Below are 25,232 nucleotides of genomic sequence, written 5' to 3'. Positions count from 1 at the left end.
CCTGTTGACTTTTGGTCTATGTTGACCTTTTGTTTGATGTTGACTTCAAAATGAATTGGCTAGTTGAATGCACTGACCTGAAATATAAATCCTCTTCAAATTTCAAGTCAATTGGATGAAAACTGAGGATTTTATAAATACCACCTTAGTTGTTGACCTTGGGCCTATGCTGACCTTTCGGTCCATGCTGACCTCAAAAATAATTGGCTGGTTTAATTTGGTGACCTTAAATATAAACCATCTTGAAATTTCAAGTCAATCCGATGAAAATTGAGGATTTTAGAAATCCCACCTAAGTTGCTGACCTTTGGCCTATGTTGATCTTTTGACCTTTTGGCCTCAAAAACAATAGGCTTCTTCCTTATGACAAACTCTATCATGTGGTGAAGTTTCTTGAATATCGGTTTAAAATTGTGACCTGTAGGTGATAAAAAGACAAACAGACAGACAGACAGAATCTCAAAATGGACTAACCAATATACATACTTGAAAAATCTTCGATTTTCCAAGTAATAAGTCGCGGAACATTCAAAGTACACCACCCCTGTGCCAAATAAATAAATAACAAATCCTCCAGCATGCGACATCGCGGGGCACCTCCAGCGCCCTGCGATGCCGCCTTGCAGCACACGGAGTTGGAATTGGAAGTCCAATAATTGATTCATTAATTGATTAATTACATAATTAAAAAAATAATCATAAACATAAAATAATTAATTATTCGATTAATTGCTGAAAAGCATTCCAACACCACCATTGTTTCATTCGAATCTGTTACTTTTTGAAAATTAAGCAATGAATCGAAAGATGACCAATTGATGAATCAATGAATCAAAAAAAGCTTTACAGACAAATCACTTGGTCACTGTCATGTCCAAATATCAGCTTTATAGCTCAAAATATGCCTGTGATATTGCCAGGATGAGAAATAAAATAAATAAGTCATTAATAAATCGCGAATAATGAAGTAATTAATCAATTACTTGATTAATCAAAAACTGAAAAATACCATTTTTGTCAAAGCACATCTTTACTTTTGTCCCCAAATTTCAGCTTACTAGTTCAAAGGATGGCTGAGATATCACCCGACCCAGACAAACAAGCAAGAAAGAAACGAATTAATCGATTAATCGAAAAATCAAAAATACTCTATAGCCAAATCACTTGGTCACTATCATGTCCAAATATCAGCTTCGTAGCTGAAAAGGTGCCTGAGATATTGCCCAGATGAGAAATAAAATAAGTAATGATTAAATCAATAATAATTATTAATCAATTAATTGATTAATCAAAAGTAATTAATCAATTAATTGATTAATAAAAATATAAAAATACCGTTTTTACCAAAGCAAATCTTCACTTTTGTCCCTAAATTTCAGCTTTCGAGCTCAAAGGATGGCTGAGATATCACCCAGACAAACAAACAAGAAAGAAAAAAAAACACTGAGTCCTCCCTTTCTTCGGTGCCCAGCGATGACATCATGCATCTCCTGGATATGGAATTGGGAAGGAGCAGTGTACAACAAGAAAACAAACGAACAAATGAAAAATCACTCATAGAGTGACACTTGACGAAACGGAACGGCACTCGATAGAGCGCATACCTTCGCCAGGCTGAACAGTTTAAATTTCCTATCCACTGATATGGACCTGCACCAAAATCGAATCAGCTTCTTCTTGTCACTTAACCAACTCTTCCACCTCGTTTTGTCACAAGTCATCCACAACGTTTAGAGATAACATGCTGCACATATTTTTTTGGCCCCATCTCTCAATGGTGAAGAATCACCTGAAAAATTCTCGAATCGAGATCCGGATTCAGATCTTCACCAAAATCGAAAAAATTAGTCCTTGTCACACACTAAACCTTTCCACAAAGTTTCTGCAGAATCCACCCATAACATTTTGAGATATTGTGCTGTATTATCGTTTTTAGCCCCATCTCTCAATGGTGAAGAATCACTTGAAAAATTATCGAATACGGATCTGGATTCAGATCTTCACCAACATCGAATCAATTAGTCCTTGTCACATACCCAACCTGTCTCCCAAGTTTCATCCGAATCCGTCCTCAACTTTTTGAGATATCATGCTATACATCGTTTTTAGCCCCATCTCTCAATGGTGAAGAATCAGTTAAAAATTAAATAATCTTGCGTCCAGATCTGGATTCGGATCTTCACCAAAATTAAATCAATTCTTCCTGGTGACATTCCCAACTTGTCCACCAAGTTTTTGCAGAATCCATCCATAACCTTTTGAGATATCGTGCTCTATTATCGTTTTTGGCAATATCTCTCAACGGTGAAGAATCAACTGAAAAATTCTCGGATCCGGATCCCGAATCGAATATTCACCAAAATTAAGCGTTGCTGTCCTAGGTCACCTACACACAAAAAAAATTCGGAACGATTCCTTGAAAACTGTGGCCAAAAATCTTTTGACAACCAGACAAACAAACAAACTGACAGACAAATGCTACAGACCAACATACTTTGCCAAAAAAAAAAAATTCACCAAGTAACAAACGGAGTAAAAACTGAGTAATCCCTCCCTTCGGCACCTGGCGATGACGTCATGCATCACCTGGGTATGGAATTGGGAAGGAGCGGTGTACAATAGATAAATTACCTCGCTTGAAAATTCTTCATTAGGTTGAGCAAAATGCCTGTCAGCGTCATCATCAATCATGTCCTGTAGATATGAACCTTTCTTTGTGGGCAGCTGAGCTCATATGCCGAGTAATATCCCATTTGCGCTGATGGAGGTAAATGGGGCCTGAGGTTTTTTTTTGTATACCACGTCGAGGTTGGTGTAAGAGCTAATAGATAGAAACATATAACAAGGCAGGAGACAAGAGGGAGGGGTGGGAGAGGGAAGCACAAAATATTGGGGAACAAAGACAATCGGATATCTGTGGAAGGGAAGGGAGAATGATGGGGTAGATGGGGTAAGCAAGATGCTACTACAGCGATTTTCAGGAAGGAAAACAGGGAATTTGAAGGAGGTGGGTTTGGGGTGGATTAATGGGGGTAGTAAAGATCAAGATTTTGGATGGGGTAAGATATGAGATGGTGGTGAAAAGCTGTTTTGAAGACCTGGAGGGAGGAGTGAGAGTTTGTTCCAGAGGTGAGGACAAAGAAAAATGAAAGAGTGAAAGTGAGCAGTAATTCTTGATTTTGAGTTTCACCAGAAGGGGGTTTTTGGTGGACCTTGAGCACGCTGAAGAAATATAGGGGTGGGGGGCAGAATACAGACAGGGCAAGGCTGGAGAGAAGATGGTCGAAGACAGAAAAACCACTGACCTTCCTCAGGTGAGAGAGTGAGAGACCCAAAGACTCAGCTTCATCATGGGAGTTACCAATGATCCAAAAAGCCTTGGTTTCCACGGCATGAAGTCGAGCTAGGTGTGAGGCAGGAGCACCACCCCAAAGGGGAGAACGGTACTCCATCAGACTGCGGATAAAAGCTTTGTAAGTGGTTGGAAGCTTCAGTGTGCCTAGGAAGGACATTGCACAACGTAGGATGCCCAGTCTGAGACTTGCTTTGGAGGCCAGCTTGGAGATGTGGCTTTCTCAGGAAAGATCATAGCAGATAACGAGACCTAAAAGCTTGAATGAAAGGACTTCTTGAAGGGGATTATTGAGAAATTAGATGCAAGTGTTTGACCAGCTTGTGATTTTATCCAGATCTACAGAGTGAAGAGGCTGCTGTCTGCCGATCAGAGGGATGAGAGATGGTTCGGCAGAGGGTGGAGTCATCAGCAAAGAGATAGAGGATTTTCCCGAGAATCTGAGAGATTACTGATGAAAATCAGAAAAAGCACAGGGCCCAGAACACTGCCTTGAAGAACTCCAGCCTGGACAGGATGAGGAGATGAGGGAATTCCATTAAGAGCTGCACATTGACTGCGACAGGAGAGGAAGTCCGCAAGCCATGAGTGGAGATAGACAACTTATTGCAATGATTACACCAAACTCAGCACTCAGGGAACCCAACTGATAGGAAATGTTCTCTCTGATGCCACTTAGTCGTAGCTCTCGTATTTTCTTTTTTGACCCTATATGAAGTCCAGATAAGTGAGCAATTGATCCCACCTTCTCATGGCTCAAGTTTTTCATTCACTGGCTGGCCAGGTCCGACGTCCGACCGAAGGTGATTTCGGCTGAAATTTGGAATTTGTTCAGTATTCAAAATTTGTCGCTACATTGAAACGCCAACTCACCTACTCTTCGCGAAAGATAACGTGAGATCTTTAACATCCATCAGCTAATGCTCGCAGACAGGACACCCAGTTTAACATCTATCGGAGTGACGGCGCACACATTGTTGGAACACCCTGCCTGTGAAACACCAATCTGTAATAATGTATAGTTTGGTTAGGAATCAAACTCGGATTAGACAGTTCAAAGATAAGTGCGCTACCAGGGCACCATCCTTTCTGACCATGTCAGACTCTCAGCCATCGCTAATAAATACTCATCACAAAAAATTGAGACAATAGTGTTTAGAAAAAATATGTAATGAAAGTCAACGATGCAGGTTTGCAATCGAGTGAGAATCGAACAGAACATTGAAGCCATATCTTCACTGTTTCCTGTGGCTGTTTGTGTCCGGTAGTTTTCTTTACACTGCCTCGTATTTTTACATCCCTTGCCAGGTGTTGTTTGAACACATGAAACCTGGCACGCGTGAATATCCACTGTTTTTGAAATTTCATCACGCCAGACTGGAGTGGGATCAGAAAACCCTCCAGGTGCCAGATATCAAACAGAACTACTCTCCCCTTTTGGCTGAGATGTTGATTCTGTGTGCTTGATTGACATATTCTGTTAAAACAACTAAGAAAAGCAATGGAATGCAAAAAATGGAGTGCAGTGGGCATGGATAAACCTGGAGTATGATTTTTCAAACTCCTGAACATTTTCAATGTAAGGCGTAGGTAATTATATTGAAGCCGTGAGACGTACTCTGGTCACAGTGCTCGCCCGTGTGGCTCAGTGGACAGATACACTTGCCCAGAAGTGAACACCGTCCTCCATTGTAACAAGTGCAATTCACTGTTAATAATGAAAAACAATCAATCAATACAATGCAGACAGCTACCAATGTTTACGAAACAACTTGCATGAAGTAAAGACGTTTTAGGGGTCACTTATTTACTGCAAACAGTTGGGGGATTTTTGTCGTTTGAACTCGACGATCTTCACTTAATAGACAAAGATAAATAAAATTTAAAAAACCCTTTGAAATGCACAGACTAAAGTGAGTGAGAATGTGAGTGCAACTTGTGAATTTTTGATAAATATCATCAAATAATTATTTTACAATCGGATAGTACATCCTGTGAAAGCACTTTCCAAGGGAAGCAATCCTGGCTGTGGATTTGCCATTGTCTTCCCAGTGGAAGTCTAGGGCAGTACTTTGGGATATGGCCAGAGTACCATCAAACAATGGCCTACTCTTTTCAAAAGGCACCTTGGACTCTTTAATGTCACCATGTAAGTAAAAACATATTGGGTAGCTTCCTTAACATCCCCAGCAAAAGGATTAGAGATTGTTTGTGAAGCAACACCCTGTCTGTGAAGCACCGTGACAACTACTGCATGTAGACTGTATTCTGATACTATTACATTGATAACTAGAATGGGTGAACAGCACTGGCTGGAGCACATACAGTACCTCCTCCAGGCTGAACAGTTTATGTTTTGTATCCCACCGATCAGCCAGATCTGCATCCAGACCTTTTAAACAAAATCAAATCGGTTTGTTCTTGTCACCGACCAACGCATCCACCAAGCTTTGTCATAACTCGTCCACAACCGTTTGAAATATCATGCTACATTGTATATTCTGTTTGGGCCTATCTATCAATGGTGGAAAATCAGTTTAAAAAAATTCTAGTTTCCAGATCTTTACAAAAATCTAATCAATTCATCTTTGTATTGTCATAATCCCAACCTGCCCACCAGATTTTGTCCGAATCCATCAAGAACTTTTTGAGATTCCTGCTCACAGACAGACAAACAAATAGACAGGGGTAAAACATTACCTTTGCCCACCTTCGGTGATGGAGGTATTCAAAGTAACAACATTTCAAAGGAGAGTACAATACGGCTGAACTATCCTGTCAATCCACAAGTAAATAAATGAAGTACGTGCATGTATATATATATACACACATCAGTGAGAGTAGAGGATCAGGTGACGATGGGCAGTACTCTTGAAAGAATAGAGGCAACAGACGACGAGTCAGTTCCATAGACGAGATATGCGAGGGATGTTTGGACACAAAATTGAGAGGGATGTTTGGACACAAAATTGAGAGGGATGTTTGGACACAAAATTGAGAGGGATGTTTGGACACGGTTTTTTTAGAAGAATTAATTATAAACATACAATTTTACACTGCAATATATACTTTCAAAATAATATATTATCAACTGCTTCATAAGTTTTACTTTATCGAAAGGAAATAATTAGCGATAGATGTGAATTAAATATTTGAACTTTTTGAAGTACTGAATTGACTTTGATGAAATCATAGGTTATCAGCAGAAAATGTGAAGCACTTAGTGTATTCCTGTCTCTCGATTGTAAGGTGTGTGCATACCTTTGTCACAGTATGGTCCAGAATATCCTTGTGGACAAATACACACTCCAGGGCTAATGCACACACCTCCATTAAGGCATTGAGTGTTGCACAATGCTACACACACACACACACACACACACACACACACACACACACACACACACACACACCATACTAAATCAGTTAATAGCACAACATTGGAGCATTATGTTAATAAAATGCAATGAATACTTCACAGACAGGAATACTACCAAGTCTCACCAAAATAGCCTGGATGGATCATCATTCAAACCTCCCTTCATCATTGACCTTTAACTTTTTAATCCATTGATGTGAGTATGCCAAACAATGACAGGTTTATTGAGTTTTCCCCAATCTAAGCAACGCAGTACGAGCGGATCATGATTTCGCTGTGAAGTTGTGTTTTCATTGCATGAATGCTACTTGAGTTTATCATGTTACAAATTCCATCATTTTCTCAAATAACGTAGATCTCCAAAATAATTTTTGGAACATGAACCAATCATTTATGATGACATTCGAAAATATCTCTCCAAAGATTTACCCCCGAGAGGCATGGAGCTACCTTTCTCACAGTATGTGCCGCTGTACCCAGTTGGACAATCACACACACCATGTTTGGTGCACTCACCACCATGCCGGCAGGGGCGATGGCAGCCAGCTGGGGAAACACACATGGAGAAAAGTGAGACTCAATGATATTTGGGCATATTCATCATAATGGAACAACATCATGCCTGGTGTAGACTTAATGGTTAGAGTGGTGGGCTTGGAATCCTCGTCAGGATCCTAGGATCCTGAGTTCAAACCCCACTCAGCTGTTGAATTAATACCAGGTGGGATTGATTCTGCCTGTCATCCTTCCGAGGTCCACAAAATGAGTGCCAGCATGCTGGTATACTGTGTCAGAGTGATGACCCGTCCAGGATTGTGTCCAATAGCCAAGGAGATTGCTTCGGCAGCACCAACGCTCTGCACAGAGTATGGTCTCAAGGGATGGATTGATGGATAGTGTGATTGGGATCCTAAGGTCCTGAGTTCAAATGCTGCTTGGTTGTTGAATTAATACCAGGTTTGGTTGATTCAGCCTGTCATCCTTCCAAGGTTGGCAAAATGAGTACCAGCTTGCTGGGATGATTGAGCCATTTTAGTATCCTGTGTGGTGACCTATCCAGGATTGTGCCCAATAGCCCAGGAGACTGCTTTGGCAGCACTGAAGCTCTGTACAGAGTATGGTCCCAATGTATGGCCAACATCTAAACATCCTTTATTGAAAAATCAATTGCATTGACTTTGTTTAAAATTCAGAAGCCAAACCACCTCGATTCAAATTTGGAAACAATATTTCCTCAATTTGTACTCGAAGCCAAATCACCCAAATTCATACTCTGATGTCACATGAAATCAACGCATGCTTGGATGCTAAATCATAGGCTGAGTTATGTATCTTAGAATACTGTGCCAATGCTGTCAATTCTGCTATTTTGTTTACAACGTATCTGGTCTACTATTCGATGCAATGTCCCACAATAATTAATCAAATTCTTATCATTTTGCAACCACAGATGTTGTTTTTTTACAATATCCATTTTATGTTGTAACCAATGCTGCCTCTCTGTTCTCGTATATCAAACAACAGACTAACAGATATCTGTATATCAAATGCTCCACACATGATGCAGAAGATTTGGAGCTTCGGTATGGAAGAACTAAAAACTGTGGACCATTTTATACCGACCTCTCCCAAAAACTAACATCAAGCTTAAAATGACTGGTATTGTAGAAACCTGAGTGGTAAAAAAAAAAATACCTTTTTTGCAAACTTTGAAGAAAACTGCATTTTCTGGGGTGGCCAAGATCACATCTCCACCCTGCTCAATGACGTGAACGATGGCACGGAATGCCGCCACACCATCACGTGATCCCCGGCAAGGAAAACTAACACGTACCACTGGTGGAGACGGTATGAAAAAGCAGAATTGGAGGAAGAAAGGAGAATTGAGTGCTCAAATGATCAGATGTATTGTTATGTTGCCATAGTGATATAAAATGTGAATAAAGCATTTGTTAAACGACTGAAGTTAGTTCAATTGGTTGAAGAAAAAAAAAGTATCCACAAATAATGTTGGAAAATTTCCACTGAAGAATGAAACAGAATGACAGAAAATTTAAATAAATAGTCAATATCTTATTGCCACCCCCCCCCCCCCGCTATTTTGTAATAACGTCTGTGTGTCTGTCCAATCCATAACGTTTCAAATTTTTTATTTTTGTCATCAAATTTTCAACAAAGCGTTATTATGAGAAAATGGAGAAAATAATTAATAAATGGGTCAAAATGTCAAAGGGAAAAGTCACAGTAATTACAAATAATAGACCCCATTAGCCCGTTCACCGCATGGCGTGAGACAGCCAGGTTTTGTTACAGCTTCTGTATATCTTTATTTACCATTTGAGCTTTTGCCATCAAACTTTCAAGAAACCTCTATCATGAGAACATGGAGATAATTTATTAATAAATTTTACTATTTCTTTAGCCGTTGTGTTTGTCAAGTTTAGTTCAAGTCCAAAAGTGGATGTGGATGGGCTTTGCATTTGTTTTGTTTTTTGGTATGCAAGGTCAAGGCTCATGGAATAGCGAGAACACAGAACAGATAAGGACCAAACAGCACAAAAGGAACAGCTGAAGGAGAAGGGGGAAATGCCAACAGCAGGGTGGTGGGAGAAAATAGACAGGCACAGACAAACAAGGCTAACAGGTAATGATGAGTGGTGGGATTATGTCTTTCCTTGTGGTCTCGTGGTTAGGATTCACTGCCATGGCCTGGGTTTGATTCCTGATCAGGAAAAGTTGTCTTTGATCGGCGCACAAGGACGACTGGGTGGTGAGCTCTCCTTCCAGTCCCTCTAAAGCTAAGTTTCCAGTCCTAAATAATTTTGTGTATTTTGTTATCGAGATTGTGTCTGGGGCTGTGGAATTGTATGTGTCCATCACAGTTCTAGTGGGTCGTTGAGTTAGTTTATTGAAAGAAGCAGGGCGAAGCGCTGTGATAAGTTCAGCATGACATCAGTTGGGGCCTTGGGAGTATGGTGGTGAAGAAGGTTATAAATAGAGGGAAGGAGAAAGGAAGAGGAATGCATAAAATGTCACAGTTGCTCAATGTGGGCCACGTCAACAATGAGGGAAGCAGAGGGTTCTTATTGTTGTAGGATGTGTGAGGAAATGGTCCACTTGAGGATGGTTATTACTGGGTTGAAGGAACACATCATTAATTTGCAGCAAGTAGCTGAAGGTGAGAAATTTGGAGATAATAGTTGGTTACGGTTGTGGAGTGAGATTGCTGAGGATATTGGAAGTGGGGACGGTGCAACGGGGGCGGGCAGTGGGGACGGTGCAACGGGGGAGGGCAGTGGGGACGGTGCAACGGGGCAGGCAGTGGGGATGGTGCAACGGGGGCAGGCAGTGGGGATGGTGCAACGGGGGCGGGCAGTGGGGATGGTGCAACGGGGGCGGGAGGTGGTGACTGTGTAACGGGGCAGGCAGTGGGGACTGCGCAACGGGGGCGGTGCAACGGGGGCGGACAATGGGGACGGTGCAACAGGGGAGGGAGGTGGTGACGGTGTAACGGGGGCGGGCAGGGGGGGCGGTGCAATGGGGGCAGGCAGTGGGGACAATGCAATGGGGGTGGGCAGTGGGGACGGTGCAACGGGGGCGGGCAGTGGGGACGGTGCAACGGGGGCGGGAGGTGGTGATGGTGCAACGGGGGCGGGAGGTGGGGATGGTACAACAGGGGCGGGCAGTGGCGGAGGTGTAGTGGGTGCAGGCAGTGGTGGAGGTGCAGCGGGTGCAGGCAGTGGTGGAGGCGCAGTGGGTGCAGGCAGTGGTGGAGGTGCAGTGGGTGCAGGCAGTGGTGGAGGCGCAGTGGATGCACAGTGGTGGAGGCGCAGTGGGTGCAGGCAGTGGTGGAGGCGCAGTGGGTGCAGGCAGTGGTGGTGGTGCAGTGGGTGTAGGCAGTGGTGGAGGTGCAGCAATATAAATCGGAAGAAATGAGGTTTGGGAGACAGTTTTTGTTGGTGATGAAATAATTAAATATGTCGAGTCTTGATTCTGCAGGAAGGATTGTAGACGTAGAATTCTGTGTAGTTTTGAAGGAGTGGGAGTTCGGGACATTGAAGGAAAGGTAAACGATATTGTGTCGGGTCACGCAGGAAGAAGTTGGTTGTGGTTCACCTCGGTGTGAATGATGTAGGGAAAGTTTACTCAGAGGTTTTGAAAAAAAGATACAGGATATTGGGGAAGCAGTTGAAAGCAAAGGGTTGTGAGGTCATATTTTCTGGGATTCTCCCTGGATTAGGAAACAAAAAAGAAATTATGAGCAGAACAATAGACGTCAACCAATGACTGGAAGAATGGTGTCGGGAGGAAGGTTTTACATTTAAGAAGTAGTGGGAATCATTTAGGGGACAAAGGGAGTGTTTCCGGAATGATGACCGTATGTTAAATAGAAAGGGGGCAACAAGGTTTGCAGTGGGAATTGAGGAAGGAATTCAGGCTTGTTTAGGTCAGCGGAGGGTGGTGAAGCTATAAAGGAGGGAAAGGATGATGTAATTGTGATGAGAAGGGCCAGCCAGGAAAATAGAATTTCAGGAAGGGAAAAGTTAAACATATTCTACACCAATGCCAGAAGTTTAAATAATAAGATGGAAGAGCTTGAAGCCAAAATGGATAATGAAGAGTACGATATAATTGCAGTGAGTGAGACATGGTTTAAGGAGGAGAGTAACTGGAGGACAGGATTAGAAGGCTACAAGGTGTATCGGTGTGATAGGAAGGAGAGAATAGGAGGAGGAGGAGCAATCTGGGTAAAGGACAGCATTACATCAAGAGAAAGGGGTGACATTAAGGAAGGAATTAATGTTGAGGATTCTGTATGGGTAGGGATTAGACATTGTAAAAACAGTAAGATACTGGAAGGATGCTTTTATAGGGCTCTGGGTGTGAAGGAAGAAGAAGAAGTACGTGAAGAATTTTAAAGGACATGTGGTAAGGGAAGAGTATTGATTATGGAGGATTTTAACTTTCCAGGGATAGATTGGGTCCTGAACAGGGAAAGGGCAGAACAGATGAGGATTTCCTCGATTTAGTCCAGGATTGATTTTTAACCCAGTTTGTGGATAAGCCCACGAGGGGGAGTTCAGTGTTAGACCTCCTTTTATGTAACGATCCCAATATGGTGGAGGTTGGGGAGCAATTAGGAGCAAGCGTCCATAACTTTGTGTGTGTAAAGATTCTTTTGAGAGTTAGAGTTCAGGATAGTAGGGTAAGGCTATTAGATTTCAGGAAGGCAAATATTGAGGGTATGAGGAGAGAGTTGGGTGATGTAGATTGGGAGACTCGAACAACAGGACAATCAGCATCAGAGAAATCGGAAACCTTTAAGGAGCAAATGTGTAGAGTGCAGAGTAAGTACATTCCAATGAGGTATAAAAGTAGAAACAGAAAGAGACCAGGGTGGTTGAGCAGTGAGATAAGGAATGCTATTTAAGAGAAGCAGAAGGCATTTATTAGGTTTAAAATAACAGGACTGGAGTTATATTTATATTTTTTTTTATTTTTTTTTATTTTTTTTTTGTATACCTTGGTCGAGGCTCGTATGAGAGCTAACACACAACTCACAGCAAGGAGGCATGAGACAAGAGGGGCGGGAGTGGAAGGGACAAAACATTGGGGAACAGACACAGGTGAACTGTGGAAGGGAGAGGGATGGGGATGGGACGGGGAATAACAATCAAAGTAAACAGAGGCAAGTTAAGAAAATAACTCGGCAAGCCAAAAGAGAGTATGAGAAGGACATGTCTAAGAATATTAAACATAATAGGAAGGCTTTCTTTAAACATATCAGGGGAAAAGAACAGGTGAGGACCAGTGTGGGCCCATTGAGGAAGAGCACCAGGAGAGTGGTTAGTGATGAAGGTGAGATGGCAGGCTTATTAAACAGGTATTTTTCTTCAACTTTTACACAAGAACATTCAGGAGAATTGCCAATAGCTGAGAGTATCTATCAAGCAGGTGAGAAAGGGCTTTTACAGAAGATCCAGGTTGGGGTGGAGGAAGTAAAGGAACAGCTGGGTAATCTAAGAGAAGATAAGGCTCCGGGTCCAGATAATATGCAATCGGGGGTGTTGAGAGAGGTGTCTGAGCAGGTAAGCGAGATGTTAACGGATATTTTCAATTGTTCCCTGGAGTCAGTACAGGTACCGGAGGATTGGAGAGTAGCAAATGTAACACCATTATTTAAGAAAGGATCCAGAAAAGAATTGGGAAACTATAGACCTGTTAGTTTGACTTCAGTTGTGGGGAAGGTGTTGGAGACATTAATTAAGGGCCAGATGAGGAACCATTTAAACAAATACAAACTAATTAAAGGTAGTCAGCATGGGTTTACCAAAGGTAGTTCCTGTTTAACAAATCTTTTAGAGTTCTATGAAACAGTGCCTGATTGGGTGGATGAGGGAAAGACAGTGGAGATAGTATATCTAGACTTTTGAAGCCATTTGATAAGGTACCACATCGGAGGTTGTTAGCCAAAGTGAGGGCTTGTGGAGTGTCTGGTCAGGTAGCTAATTGGATTGCAAACTGGCTTCGTGGTCGGAAGCAAAGATTGGCTGTGAGTGGGATGATGTCTTGCTGGGAGGATGTAAGTAGCGGGGTACCTCAGGGATCAGTACTCGGACAATTACTATTCATTATTTACATCACTGATTTGGATAATGGGGTGAAGAGTAAGCTTTCCAAATTTGCAGATGACACAAAGCTTGGAGGTAAAGTGGATAGCAGGGGGAGTGTTGATCAGATACAGGAAAGTATTGATACTTGCATAGATTTGGCAAAAGACTGGCAGATGGAATTTAACCTGAGCAAGTGTAAGGTGTCGGGGATGGGAAAGAACAATGAAAATAGAGATTACAGGATGAGAGGGGTAATTTTGGAGCATGTCACACAGGAGAAGGATCTGGGGGTGGTCATCGATACGGGAGGTAAGCAGGCAGCACAATGCCAGGCAGCTATCGGTACATCAAATGGAGTTTTAGGTTGTATTCGGAGGGGGATCAATTAAAAATAAAAAGAGGTGGTGTTAACATTGTACACGAATTTAGTGAGGGCCACATCAAGAATATTGTGTGCAGTTCTCGTCACCACTACTGAAGAAGGACATAGATGCCACAGAGAGGGTTCAGTGCCCGGCTACTATATTGATTCCGGGCCTAGCTCGACTCAGCTATGAGGAGCGGCTGAAGGAGACGGCTTTATACACTAGGAAGGAGAACCAGGGGCCACAGCCTGAGAGTAAAGAAGAGGAGAGTTAAGACGGTAGTAAGATAGGGGTATTTTACTCAGAGAGTAGTTAATGCATGGAATGGTCTCCCTGGAAAGGTAGTGGCAGCAGAAACAGTGGATAAGTTTTAATTGGAATTAGACGGGTACCTGGAAGTTATGGAGATAGTGGGGTATGGGGATGCTGATAAGACTTTTCGGTAGTTTGAGCATTGATAGGTGATTGCATCCAGAATGCTGTTGGTGGGGATCTTGTCAAGGTGGGGGGGGGGGGTGGTTGATGTTGTGTGTTTTTAACCAAGTCCATGTCCCCTCCCTTGAGGGGAAGAAAAGGAAAGAACATACAAAAAAACCCCCAAAACCCCCAAACCAAAACAAACAAACAAAAAAAATTCATTCATTAAAAACATTTTTTTTTCATTTTCTTCCTTGGATCTTTTGTGGATGGGTTGGTGTGGTGTTCGCACAAGCATGATGGGCTGAATGGCTTCCACCTGTGTTGGATTTCCTCGTTTTTTTGGGGGGAAAATGCAAGGTTTGGACAGGATAGATACAGAAACAAAATCAAAGGAACAAAAACTGAAAAATTGGGGAGGGTGTGGTGGCTTAACGGGGTATAATAGAGAGTGGTTTTGGATGATGGATGATCTGAGATGGTGGTGAGCAGCCATTTTGCCAATTCCCCAAAAAATTGCCGATATTGGTCAATCACGTGTGTGTGTGTGTGTGTGTGTGTGTGTGTGTGTGTGTGTGTGTGTGTGTGTGTGTGTGTGTGTGTGTGTGTGTGTGTGTGTGTGTGTGTGTGTGTGTGTGTGTGTGTGTGTGTGTGTGTGTTGTTCATAAAGCATAACATATTCTCTCTGCCAATTCCCTGACCCTCACCTATTTTTTTCTCTCTTCCTATCTTTCTCTCTGTTTCTCACTCTCCTCTTCTTTCTTTCTCTCTGTCTCTCTGACTCTGTCTGTCTCTGTCTGTCTGTCTGTCTCTCTCTTTCTCTCTCACACACTCTCCCTTTATTTATTTCTCTCTGTCTCTGGACATATCCGGATGGTGGTTATGTCTGGATGGTGGTTATCACAACACATGTGTGGATGGTGGTTATGTCTGGGCGGGGTTTGTCTCCGGACATGTCCGGATGGGAGTTTGTCTCTGGAAGTGTCCAAGCAGTGTTTGTCTCCGGACAGCATGGCTCCAGATGTGTCCAGGTGGTATTTATCTCTGGAGGTGTCTGGATGGGAGTTTGTCTCCAGACGTGTCTAAGTGGTGTTTGTTTTTGGACAGGTTGGCTCCAGATGCGTCCGGGTGGTGTTTGTCTCCAGACATGTCTGAGCGGTGTTTGTCTCAAGAGGTGTCCAGGCGGTGTTTGTTTCTGGACGCATCCAGGTGCTGTTTGTCTCCGGATGTGTCTGGCAGTGTTTGTCTCCGAACGTGGCTGGGCGGTGTTTATGTCTGGATGGGAGTTTGTCCCTGGGCGTGTCTGGGCAATATTTGTCTCCAGACATGTCTGGGTGGTGTTTGTCTCCGGATGCATCTGGGCGGTGTTTGTCTCGGATGTGTCTGGGTGGTGTTTGTCGCCGGACACGTCCAGGCGGTGTTTGTCTCCGGAAGCGTCTGGGCAATGTTAGTCTCTGGACGCATCCGGTCGGTGTTTGTCTCTGAACGCATCCGGTCGGTGTTTGTCTCTGGACGCATCCGGTCGGTGTTTGTTTCTGGACGTATCCCGGAGGTGTTTGTCTCTGGACATGTCCGGATGGTATTTATCTCTGGACGTGTGCGGTTGGGAGTTTGTCTCTGGATGTGTCCTGGCTGTGTTTGTCTCTGGCCATGTCCGGACGGGAGTTTGTCTCCAGACGTGTCCAGGCAGTGTTTGTCTCCATACGTGTCTGGGCAGTGTTTGCCTCTGGATGTGTCCAGGCAGTGTGTATCTCCAGTCGTGTCTGGATGGGAGTTTGTCTCTGGATGTGTCCAAGCAGTGTTTATGTCCGGATGGGAGTTTGTGTCTGGATTTGTCCAGGTGGTGTTTGCCTCCGGACACATCCAGGCAGTGTTTGCCTCCGGACCTGTCCAGACAGTGTTTGTGTCAGGACATGTACGGGGAGTGTTTATCTCCAGATGCAACTGGGAGGTGTTTGTCTCGGGACATGTCCAGATGGTATTTATCTCCGGACGTGTCCGGATGGGAGTTTGTCTTTGGACATGTCTGGATGGGAGTTTCTCCCCGGACGTGGCCTGGCGGCGTTTGTCTCTGGTCGTGTCCGTTGGGAGTTTGTCTCCAGACGTGTCCAGGCGGTGTTTGTCTCCGGACGCGTCTGGGCAGCGTTTGGCTCTGGATGTGTCCAGGCGGTGTTTGTCTCTTGACGCATGCAGGCGGTGTTTGTCTTCAGTCGTGTCTGGATGGGTGTTTGCCTCTGGATGCGTCTGGGCGGTGTTTGCCTCTGGACGCGTTCTGGCGGTTTTTTCTCCGGACGCATCCAGGCGGTGTTTGTCTCTGGATGTGACGAGGCAGTGTTTATGTCTGGATGGGAGTTTGTCTCTGGGTGGAGTTTGTCTCCGGACAGGTTGGTTCCAGACATGTGCAGGTGGTATTTATGTCCGGACAGGAGTTTGTCTCTGGACATGTCCAGGCAGTGTTTGGCTCCTGACACATCTGGGAGCAGCTCGGGCCTGCTCTCGAGTCTTCCTATGGCTGGCAGTGAGTGCTCCGGAAGCAGTGGTAGTAAGAGAGTGGTGTGTATATATATATATATATATATATATATATATATATATATATATATATATATATATATATATATATATATATATATATATATATATATATATATATATATATATATATGTGAAAGAATTGCGTTACTCAGTCAGTGGATCACCCAGATAGCTCAGATGGCAGAGCACTATTATGAGCACTAGTATGATTACTAGTATGGTTTGCCAGAGGACCTGGGTTTGATTCCTGGTCTGGGCCTGTAATTTTTCCACATATATTTATGATGGTTCTATCCTGTTCATTTCTTATAAATACATTCACACCCATATACTCGTGTAAAATTGTTGCTTGAATCTACAACTCGATCCTGATATGAAACATGTTAGTTCGATGACAAAAGTTCGTTTTCCCCAGCAACACATGATCTAACTTGATCTATTTGCAGATTACATGCTCAGCACCAGCTTCAAGTTCCAATAAAGGCCAACAGACCTATTTCCTTCTTCATCATGCTGAACAGTTCCCAGAGTTGCTTCATGTCGGTGGAAAGTCCCCCCAAGCCACACATCAAACTTTCCAAACGGTGGGAAATTAACATAAATAATTTAAACACCATAACAATACTGTTCAATCAATTGAGATTTTTAAAATTAATACGTGCTTTTATAAATACAACTCCAATGGGACTAAAAGCTGATTAACAATTTATTTTTTATTACAAACTCATTTCAAACATGTATTTATTTATTTATCACTAACTGCAATTCTATCACAGGCCTTTAAACATATCAAGTGCACAAAATAGCAGGTTCTTCACTTGCATTGTCCTACAACCCCCCCCCTCCAGCCCCAATCCCTACTCCCCGCCCCATTCCTTTTCCCCACTCAATTGCTCCCAATCAAGTTTTTCTTTTTCCTCTAACTTTCCCCGATACGTTTATTGTCTTACCTTCTCTATTTTCAACACTACTCTTTTACTAAATTTGCACACAGGCCAATTTATACACGTATAGATAGCCGCTTGATATACACCTATGTTGTCTTCCCTTTGGAAGATTTGGGCCAAGATAAAATGCTATTGTTTTTGCCAAATTCTGCAAAAAAAACTTATCTTGAGAACTTGAACACAAAATTGTCTAACTGCCAGATAAATAGAATGAAGACCTAGTCTCCCACTAAATAACTTTATTCTGAACATGCATTGAAGTAACATTGTCAATAAAATCATTATCAAGTTAACCAAGAGAAATCTGACTTCCCATTCATGACGATTATCAACACAACTATGAGGACAGCAGACTTTCCATGCATATCCTCAGGGGTAGGTCGAGGTGTGGAGAGATGCAGAAGAATTGTTGGCATATTGGAATTATCTGCTTTATCTGGAATTATCTGGAATTATTTCTCATGAGACAACTTCTACATCAACCACCATAATTACTGCATTTTGGGGACAGAAAAACATCAGAAGTCTGGTAACATGAAAGAGACTCACTAAAAATCAATGTGTGGTGTTCTCCCGTACCCTATGGCTAATCACTGACAGTCAAAACGGCTGTTCAACAGTTGTGCTATGAAATGACCATTGAAGGTTCAAGTGACCATCCGTGACCGTTTTGTCTGACAGTGAGGACACTATTGTCCACAAATAAGTTCACACATTTACTACACGTAGTGTTATTGTTGATAGTTGAAGGTTTAAAAGGTGGTAAGTTTCTTTTGCGTTTCAGTATAGTTGGTTTCTATGGATATAGAAGCAAACTCTCAGGAAGGGGTGGGGTGGGGGGGGGGGTGGTGGTTTAACGGGGGTATAAAAGATCATGGTTTTGGATGGGAGATGATCTGAGATGATGGTGAATAGCCGTCGTGAAGGCATGGAGGGAAAAAAGAAAACGAAAAGAATGTGGAAGTTCTTTTCAGAAGTTCCTTCCCATTATCCAAGCACTTTAATCTAACCCTCATGGTTAATACTTGCGACGACCATACATATAGAACACTGGCTTGCCCTGTAATCCACAGGTGGATAGTGTGAGAATGCAGGCTGTTTTGTCACAGGTGGGATTATTTTAAAAGCTGCTGCAAAACCAGGGGGCGGAAAGAAAAAAGGTATTTTAACATGCAGAATGACACTGTATTTGTATCAATGTTTTCTGCTTCAAAGGGAAGAGTTGGAAGCACTTGCGTGGCCATAGACCAAACTTCCCTCATAAGGGTATAGTGAATTAGGTTGAAAAGATGCTGTGCAGAGCAACAGAGTAGGTTGTGATGATCTCAAGTGCCGAGAACAGAGAATGATGTGGTTACCTGAGCGCTCTGCTGGAATTGATCCCAGAGGTGGCACGTTGATTGTGGGATGACCCATGATGTCCTCATCTAAAGACCGCAGCAGTTGGAATTCGTAGAAAAATTCTCCCTTCAACAAAACATTTATCAAAGCTAAAGTTCACTGGTTAATAATAATAATAATAATAATAATAATAATAATAATAATAATTAATATGAGTATTGCAAGGCACTTCAACACAGGAGGAGACCATAAGACCCATAAAACCTGCACTATGATTGCCAACTTATGGTTCTTTGTCTGTGCTCTATCCTTTTTTAAAATTCTGAGCACCCAGCAGGGAAGCAACACATACCATTTTTAGAGTTTTTGGAATGACTCAGTCTGGGTTCGAACCACCAGCCTCCCCAGACTCGGTGCAAACACTCTAACCATGATTCCACTGAGTCTGTTAATAACTCATGAGGTTGACAAAAAGATAAAGGTAAAGGCTCCTGATTAAAAAAATAAAAAAACTGATCATATCAGAGTGTGGATCTTGGTACAATATTATTGGTTGAATTTGCTTTCATATTAGATTTTGGTGTCCGATGCGAGCAGACTTTTACAGTTTACACACTTCCCAAAAGAATGAGGGAACAATTTAGTTATTTTAACATTACAGTTAAGATAAACATTTCTCAATAAGCCCTCTCTGTCCACCTCGAGATAGGGTACAGATTCCTTCGCCAGAGTCCTAACACGATTCACTGTCATATTGCATCAATATAAAAATTACTGAAGAAAGGTTTTGACCTGTTTGTGTTATCCCCACCACTGAGATTTGACCACTTAATGCTGATTTAAACAGGAAGTGTGTTATGCATAACAAGCAAGAATAAGAAATGCACAAAAATATTTGAAAAAATGCGGCCAAACTTTTGAATGAGAAGCTGGTGGTGATTTGTAAATTGTGGACCCAAATTAAGACCTCATCCAAAAAAATTTTGGCTTGTTATGCTGATTCCCCTCTGGGGGAGCATCGCAGTCACCACGATTGGTCATGAACATTTCAATAGCTAATAATTTTACCCTAGGAAAAGTCATTGTGACTATTTTACATAAAGGGTCCATGTCATTGGAAAATTTTGTGAGCTGACTCTCAGCACGATCCTGGAGACCCGAATGACTCTCCTAAAATAATTGTGTGCCACAGCCCGGATAGTCCAAATGACCCTCTCGCTGTGATTCAATCACAAGAATAGCTGACAAATAAGTCATTGCAATTGTCACCGAACATTTACTTTACTTGGGCTTTATTGTTTATCCTGGGCATGTGCGGAATTTAGGATAGAGACATCATATTTATAAAAATACTAATTTAACAAGAATCATAAACTCTTGCAAGTGAACGCAATGTCTCCCTGGACATGTCCAGGTTACTACGTTCCTCACCCCTGGGGAACTTTCTATCCCCCGCCACGTGGCGGAAGGGGGATATTCCAACATGGTTCCGTCCGTCCGTCCGTCCGGCTGGCTGGGCGTCAACATTTATAGCTGTGAGTGCGATAACTCATAAACAGTTCGCCATATCGATTTGAAATTTGGGTCACACATGTACCACCTGAAAAGGAAGAACTCTATTGATAAAGGGCGTGGCCGGATCCAAGATGGCCGACTGGGGCGTCCATCTTGAAAAAAAATATTTCTTGTAATAAATGGTAAACCGCTTATCTGATTTCAATTATTTTTTTGGTTACTACGTTCCTCACCCCTGGGGAACTTTCTATCCCCCGCCACGTGGCGGAAGGGGGATATTCCAACATGGTTCCGTCCGTCCGTCCGTCCGGCTGGCTGGGCGTCAACATTTATAGCTGTGAGTGCGATAACTCAAACTGTTCGCCATATTGATTTGAAATTTGGGTCACACATGTACCACCTGAAAAGGAAGAACCCTATTGATTTTGGGCATGGCCAGATCCAAGATGGCCGACTGGGGCGGCCATCTTGAAAAAAATGTTTTTTGTAATAAATGGAAAACCGCTTATCTGATTTCAATTATTTTTAATAATGTGGTGCTAAGTTGTTTTTATCCCCCGCCGCATAGCGGAAGGGGGATATTGTTGTCACCCGGGTCGTCCGTCCGGCTGTCCATCCGTCCGGCTGGCTGGACATCAACATTTATAGCTGTGAGTGTGATAACTCAAACTGTTCGCCATGTCGATTTGAAATTTGGGTCACACATGTACCACCTGAAAAGGAAGAACCCCATTGATTTTGGGCGTGGCCGGATCCAAGATGGCCGACTGGGGCGGCCATCTTGAAAAAAAGTTTTTTGTAATAAATGGAAAAACGCTTATCTGATTTCAATTATTTTTCAATGGTGGGGGATTCCCCAATCTCTGATGGGTATATTTAATTATGTGGCAGTGAGGTGTTTTTAATAATGTTGTGGTCAGTTGTTTTTAATAACGTGTTGGTGAGGTGTTGTTAATAACATAGTGGTGAGTTTTTATCCCCCGCCGCGTGGCGGAAGGGGGATATTGTTGTCACCCGAGTCGTCCGTCCGTCCGTCCGTCCGGCTGGCTGGGCGTCAACATTTATAGCTGTGAGTGAGATAACTCATAAACTGTTTGCCATATCGATTTGAAATTTGGGTCACACGTGTACCACCTGAAAAGGAAGAACCCAATTGATTTTGGGCGTGGCCGGATCCAAGATGGCCGACTGGTCCAATGGCGGGGGATTCCCTATCTCTAATGGGTATATTTTTACATCTGTATAATCCCCAAAAACAATTGTAATCCAAAATTCTTCACTACATTCCAAAAGGGGTTGTTTGAAAGAAATTGATCTCTCTTGACTTCAATGAAGGTGAATGGCAAATGGCAGAGCAAAATGTGTGATGTTTTGTGTTTTCATTTTTGACTCATTGCAATTGGAACAGGGGCCTCTGCACCTCCTTGCCAACTTTGAAGGGGATTGGCTCAGAAATGAAGGAATGGTGTGCAATTAAAATATTTTGGAAAGAAAGAAAAAGACAAACATAGGAAGACCAATATATCTCCCCTCTCTGGAGGAAGGGAGACGATGACTTCACACATATTTACAATAGCGTCATTATTACTAAGAAAAGATGAAAGAACAAAAGACTATTACTTTGGAATGATCACACATGCAAGCATATAATATTATCAAAATTCAACAAATAGTGAACTACAGATATATCAAGTCATTCACTTTGACAAATAATCCGAAAAAATCGACCATTTCTCTAAACCTCTGCAGGGAAATGATATAAATAAAGAACACGAGAGAAATCTTGAAGAACACAAATGAAAACAAGAAAAAAGAGCAATCAGAGATTGCAGACCCTCACCAGGACTTCTTTTAACTGGTGTATTTTTTATAGGGTGAATCCAATATGGCTGCCAAACCATGTGACCTATGACATCATATGTGAATCTTTTGTTCCTCATGGATAGGCGGTCGTACGTGTAAAGTTTCGCCTCGATCCTTTCAGCCACTTCAGTGAAGATCTTTGAAGGTTTTAAAAAAACAAAAAACAATATGGCTGCGAAATCACGTGACCGATGACGCCATGATTTTTTATTTTATTTCTGTGGACCATTTTATCCCGAGATGACCTTCAAAAATTATCACACTGATCGGATGTGGCGTTCTACATATGTAATTATGACGTAATAACGAGGGCCCTTATGACATCATAAAATGACGTCCGACCCCTCATCATTACCCACATCCCTTGTTTGTCCATCTCGATCTACTTTCTCCCTCTGCTCTGCTATTGGCATTCCCCTTCCCCCCCCCTCTTTCTGCTGTTCCTTTTGTTATGTTGTGTCCTAATCTGTTCTGTGTTCTAGCTCTTCCATGAGCCTTGACTCTGTATTCTCCAAAAAATGCAGAAGAGTTTTTTTTTGTAAACAGAATGGAAAATGACAGGAAGAGGGGCTACATTTTCAAAGTAAAGAAGAGGAGAGTTAACATTTAGAAAGGTAAGAGTTTTTCGTTCAGAGCAGTTATATTTAAGGGAGACTAGTATCAAGTGGCATTGGGTTGGGATGGGGGGGGGGAGGTTGAGGGAGTACTTTGATATTGACACAATTGCATGGGCATTATTGGCCAAATGGCCTCCTCCTGCATTGGGAGTTCCTTGTAATTCCTTGTAACCTTAGGATTCCCTTTAATTATTCATTCTTCCGTCCACTTGGATTAAGTTAGCTGACTGTAGCTTCAATTCCAATGCACAAGGCCAATGCAAAAGGAAATTTCACATTTTGTACTTTCTTTGAAGAAACTCAGCCATGATCCCACTCCTGGCCATAGTATGGAGGATTCCTCCTCACTGTACTCCCTTGAGCCTTGACATGGCAGAAACGCTGCTCGCACAACCCAGCAAGGCTCCAGCATTGCTCTGGTCTTGTCCTCACACACCTTTGAGCCCAGGTGGCAGAACTTAAGCCTTGCTGTGGCAGAGCGATGAGTTCACTCATCCAAGAGCACCTCACTCCAGCTTCACTGCTCTGCAGCTGCTCTGTGGTGTTTCCTCAAACCATCATGCTTTGTGCTGCAGCTCCTTGTGGCTGCCTTCTCTGCTGCTACTTGACTCTCAAATATCACATAAGGTCTCATCTTTTGAAGGAAATTCAGCCAATCAGAAACCACCACCGAGCCACAATGGCGGGCTTTACTTGTATTTCTCCAGCACCCCCTCTCCCCAAATCATTACTTCATCTTCTTCCACACTTGTATGAGTGCCTCTACCCCCAAAGAACGATATATGCAGCAGAGGATGCATGAAGTCCACATAGCTGCACTATACATCGGGAAATCTCGTATTTACTCAGCCTCTCAATACAATTATTGGTACAAGGTATGCAGTGGCAAAAACCGCTGTAGTGTATCTTGCTCAGTATATCTTTCTGTATATCAAAAACCAGTGTATCTTGCTCCCAAACTGGCAAATTACTACCTGACATGGGGCTGACATGCAATGGTCCCCAATCAGTCTCTCGAATGCTCTGGAAGGGTGCAGTTGGCTTGCTCGATAGCAGGTGAAGCAAATGCGATGCGGTGAGTGTATACTGGTTAACGCGAGCAAATCATGTGGGGTAAAACTTCCCGTCCAATAATACTGTGGACTGTGTTGGACCAATGGAGGAAAGAACACTACAAGCAGGTTAAACTGAACGGACGTTGGTTTATTTAGAAAGGAAGTGCGAGGTAAAGCATGCGACACAGCAAAGACAAGAGGTTTATTCACAGGGATATTCATACTGCAGGGACATACAGTATTCATGTGGTGTGGAAAAAGACATACAGTGAAGAATTCATGCAGGATAGGAACAAAGAGCAGAATTAACACTGATTCTATCGAGCTTACACAAACTTACGTTAACATTACAGGTGCCATCAGGATCACTCCGCGGAAGGGTAGACAAGCAAAAGGGACAAGAGAAAACCCGAGGTGTTGGCGACCTCCAGCTTACCCGACACGTACATGCAGGCACGTGCTAGTTCAAAGTGCAGGGAAGGTAAGGTTGGGGTGATGAAGAAAAAAAAGGGGGGTGACTGGGTGCTTGATGAGGTGTGTGAGGTGCAAGTAAGATGCAGTGCTGGTGAAAAGAGTGAAAAAGACAGGGTGCGAGTCAGTGTTCACTCTCAAAAGAGTGGTTCTTAGGGCTTTGCTCTTGCAGATAACTCTTGTGTATCCACAGTAGAAGAGTCAGAAAAGAGAGAAAGACATGTCAGAATGAGAACTAGCTGTCATTTATTGTTGATTTCGCCTTTTGATCAATACTGCACCCATATTGCTTGGCACTTGGCCCGCTTCCTTCGCATTCCATTCCAGAGTAAATACCACCGGCTCTTGCTCCAGAGGCTCCCCTCATAAGTCTCTGAACCACTTGCAGAAGAAGAACTCCCAGAAGACTCTAAGACCAACCCTCAGACCAACTCAAAGACCAACTCAAAGACCAACTCTCAGAAGAACTACTCTCACTCCTGTGACCAGCACCGATACTTAAGAATGCATCGGAGGGGGGGGGGTGGAGTTTGGGGTGATCAAGGGTGAATCCCCACCTTTTGTGGGAGTGGTTCCTGGGAGTTTGGCACTAGCACGTGCCAAACAGTCTCTCGAATACCCTGGAAGGGTGCAGTTGGCTTGCTGGATAGCATGGTGGTCCCTGCTGTTCGAGGAACATGAAGGAATGGTAAGTGCACACTTGCGCCTTGGTGTAAAAGGCTCAATATTTAATGGTGCTGGACTTGGGTCTGATCGTGAGC

The 25,232-nt window shown here is 42.9% G+C and overlaps 1 protein-coding gene and 1 long non-coding RNA gene across 6 annotated transcripts in view; one reads left to right on the top strand and one right to left on the bottom strand.

The window, feature by feature from the left end:
- WIF1 (Wnt inhibitory factor 1) overlaps positions 1 to 25,232 on the bottom strand; it is a 57,302-nt gene that overhangs the window by 16,426 nt on the left and 15,644 nt on the right. Inside the window, exons 3-7 of one of the 2 annotated variants that reach the window (XM_085894305.1) lie at positions 18,968 to 19,076; positions 8,427 to 8,567; positions 7,182 to 7,277; positions 6,614 to 6,709; positions 4,971 to 5,060 (exon numbers count right to left, since the gene is read on the bottom strand). In XM_085894305.1, the coding sequence (XP_085750431.1) occupies positions 4,971 to 5,060; positions 6,614 to 6,709; positions 7,182 to 7,277; positions 8,427 to 8,567; positions 18,968 to 19,076 (532 nt within the window). The remainder of the gene's footprint in view (positions 1 to 4,970; positions 5,061 to 6,613; positions 6,710 to 7,181; positions 7,278 to 8,426; positions 8,568 to 18,967; positions 19,077 to 25,232) is intronic. The other variant, XM_085894306.1, reaches the window with a different exon arrangement.
- Positions 1 to 25,232, top strand: part of LOC147019679 (uncharacterized) — a 77,545-nt gene that overhangs the window by 41,548 nt on the left and 10,765 nt on the right. For 2 of the 4 annotated variants that reach the window (XR_015061483.1, XR_015061485.1), the window contains exons 4-5: positions 6,834 to 6,927; positions 7,155 to 7,273. This is a non-coding gene — a long non-coding RNA (uncharacterized LOC147019679). Of the gene's footprint in view, positions 1 to 6,833; positions 6,928 to 7,154; positions 7,274 to 17,108; positions 17,247 to 25,232 lie in introns of those variants that run through there. The other 2 variants (XR_015061486.1, XR_015061484.1) reach the window with 2 other exon arrangements.

Source organism: Eptatretus burgeri, chromosome 9 (assembly GCF_056783735.1).
Source record: "Eptatretus burgeri isolate ZD-2024b chromosome 9, Ebu_testis_v1, whole genome shotgun sequence".
NCBI lineage: Eukaryota > Metazoa > Chordata > Myxini > Myxiniformes > Myxinidae > Eptatretus > Eptatretus burgeri.
The sequence above is the reverse complement of the archived record's forward strand: the minus strand, read 5'-3'. Positions and strand labels throughout refer to the sequence as shown.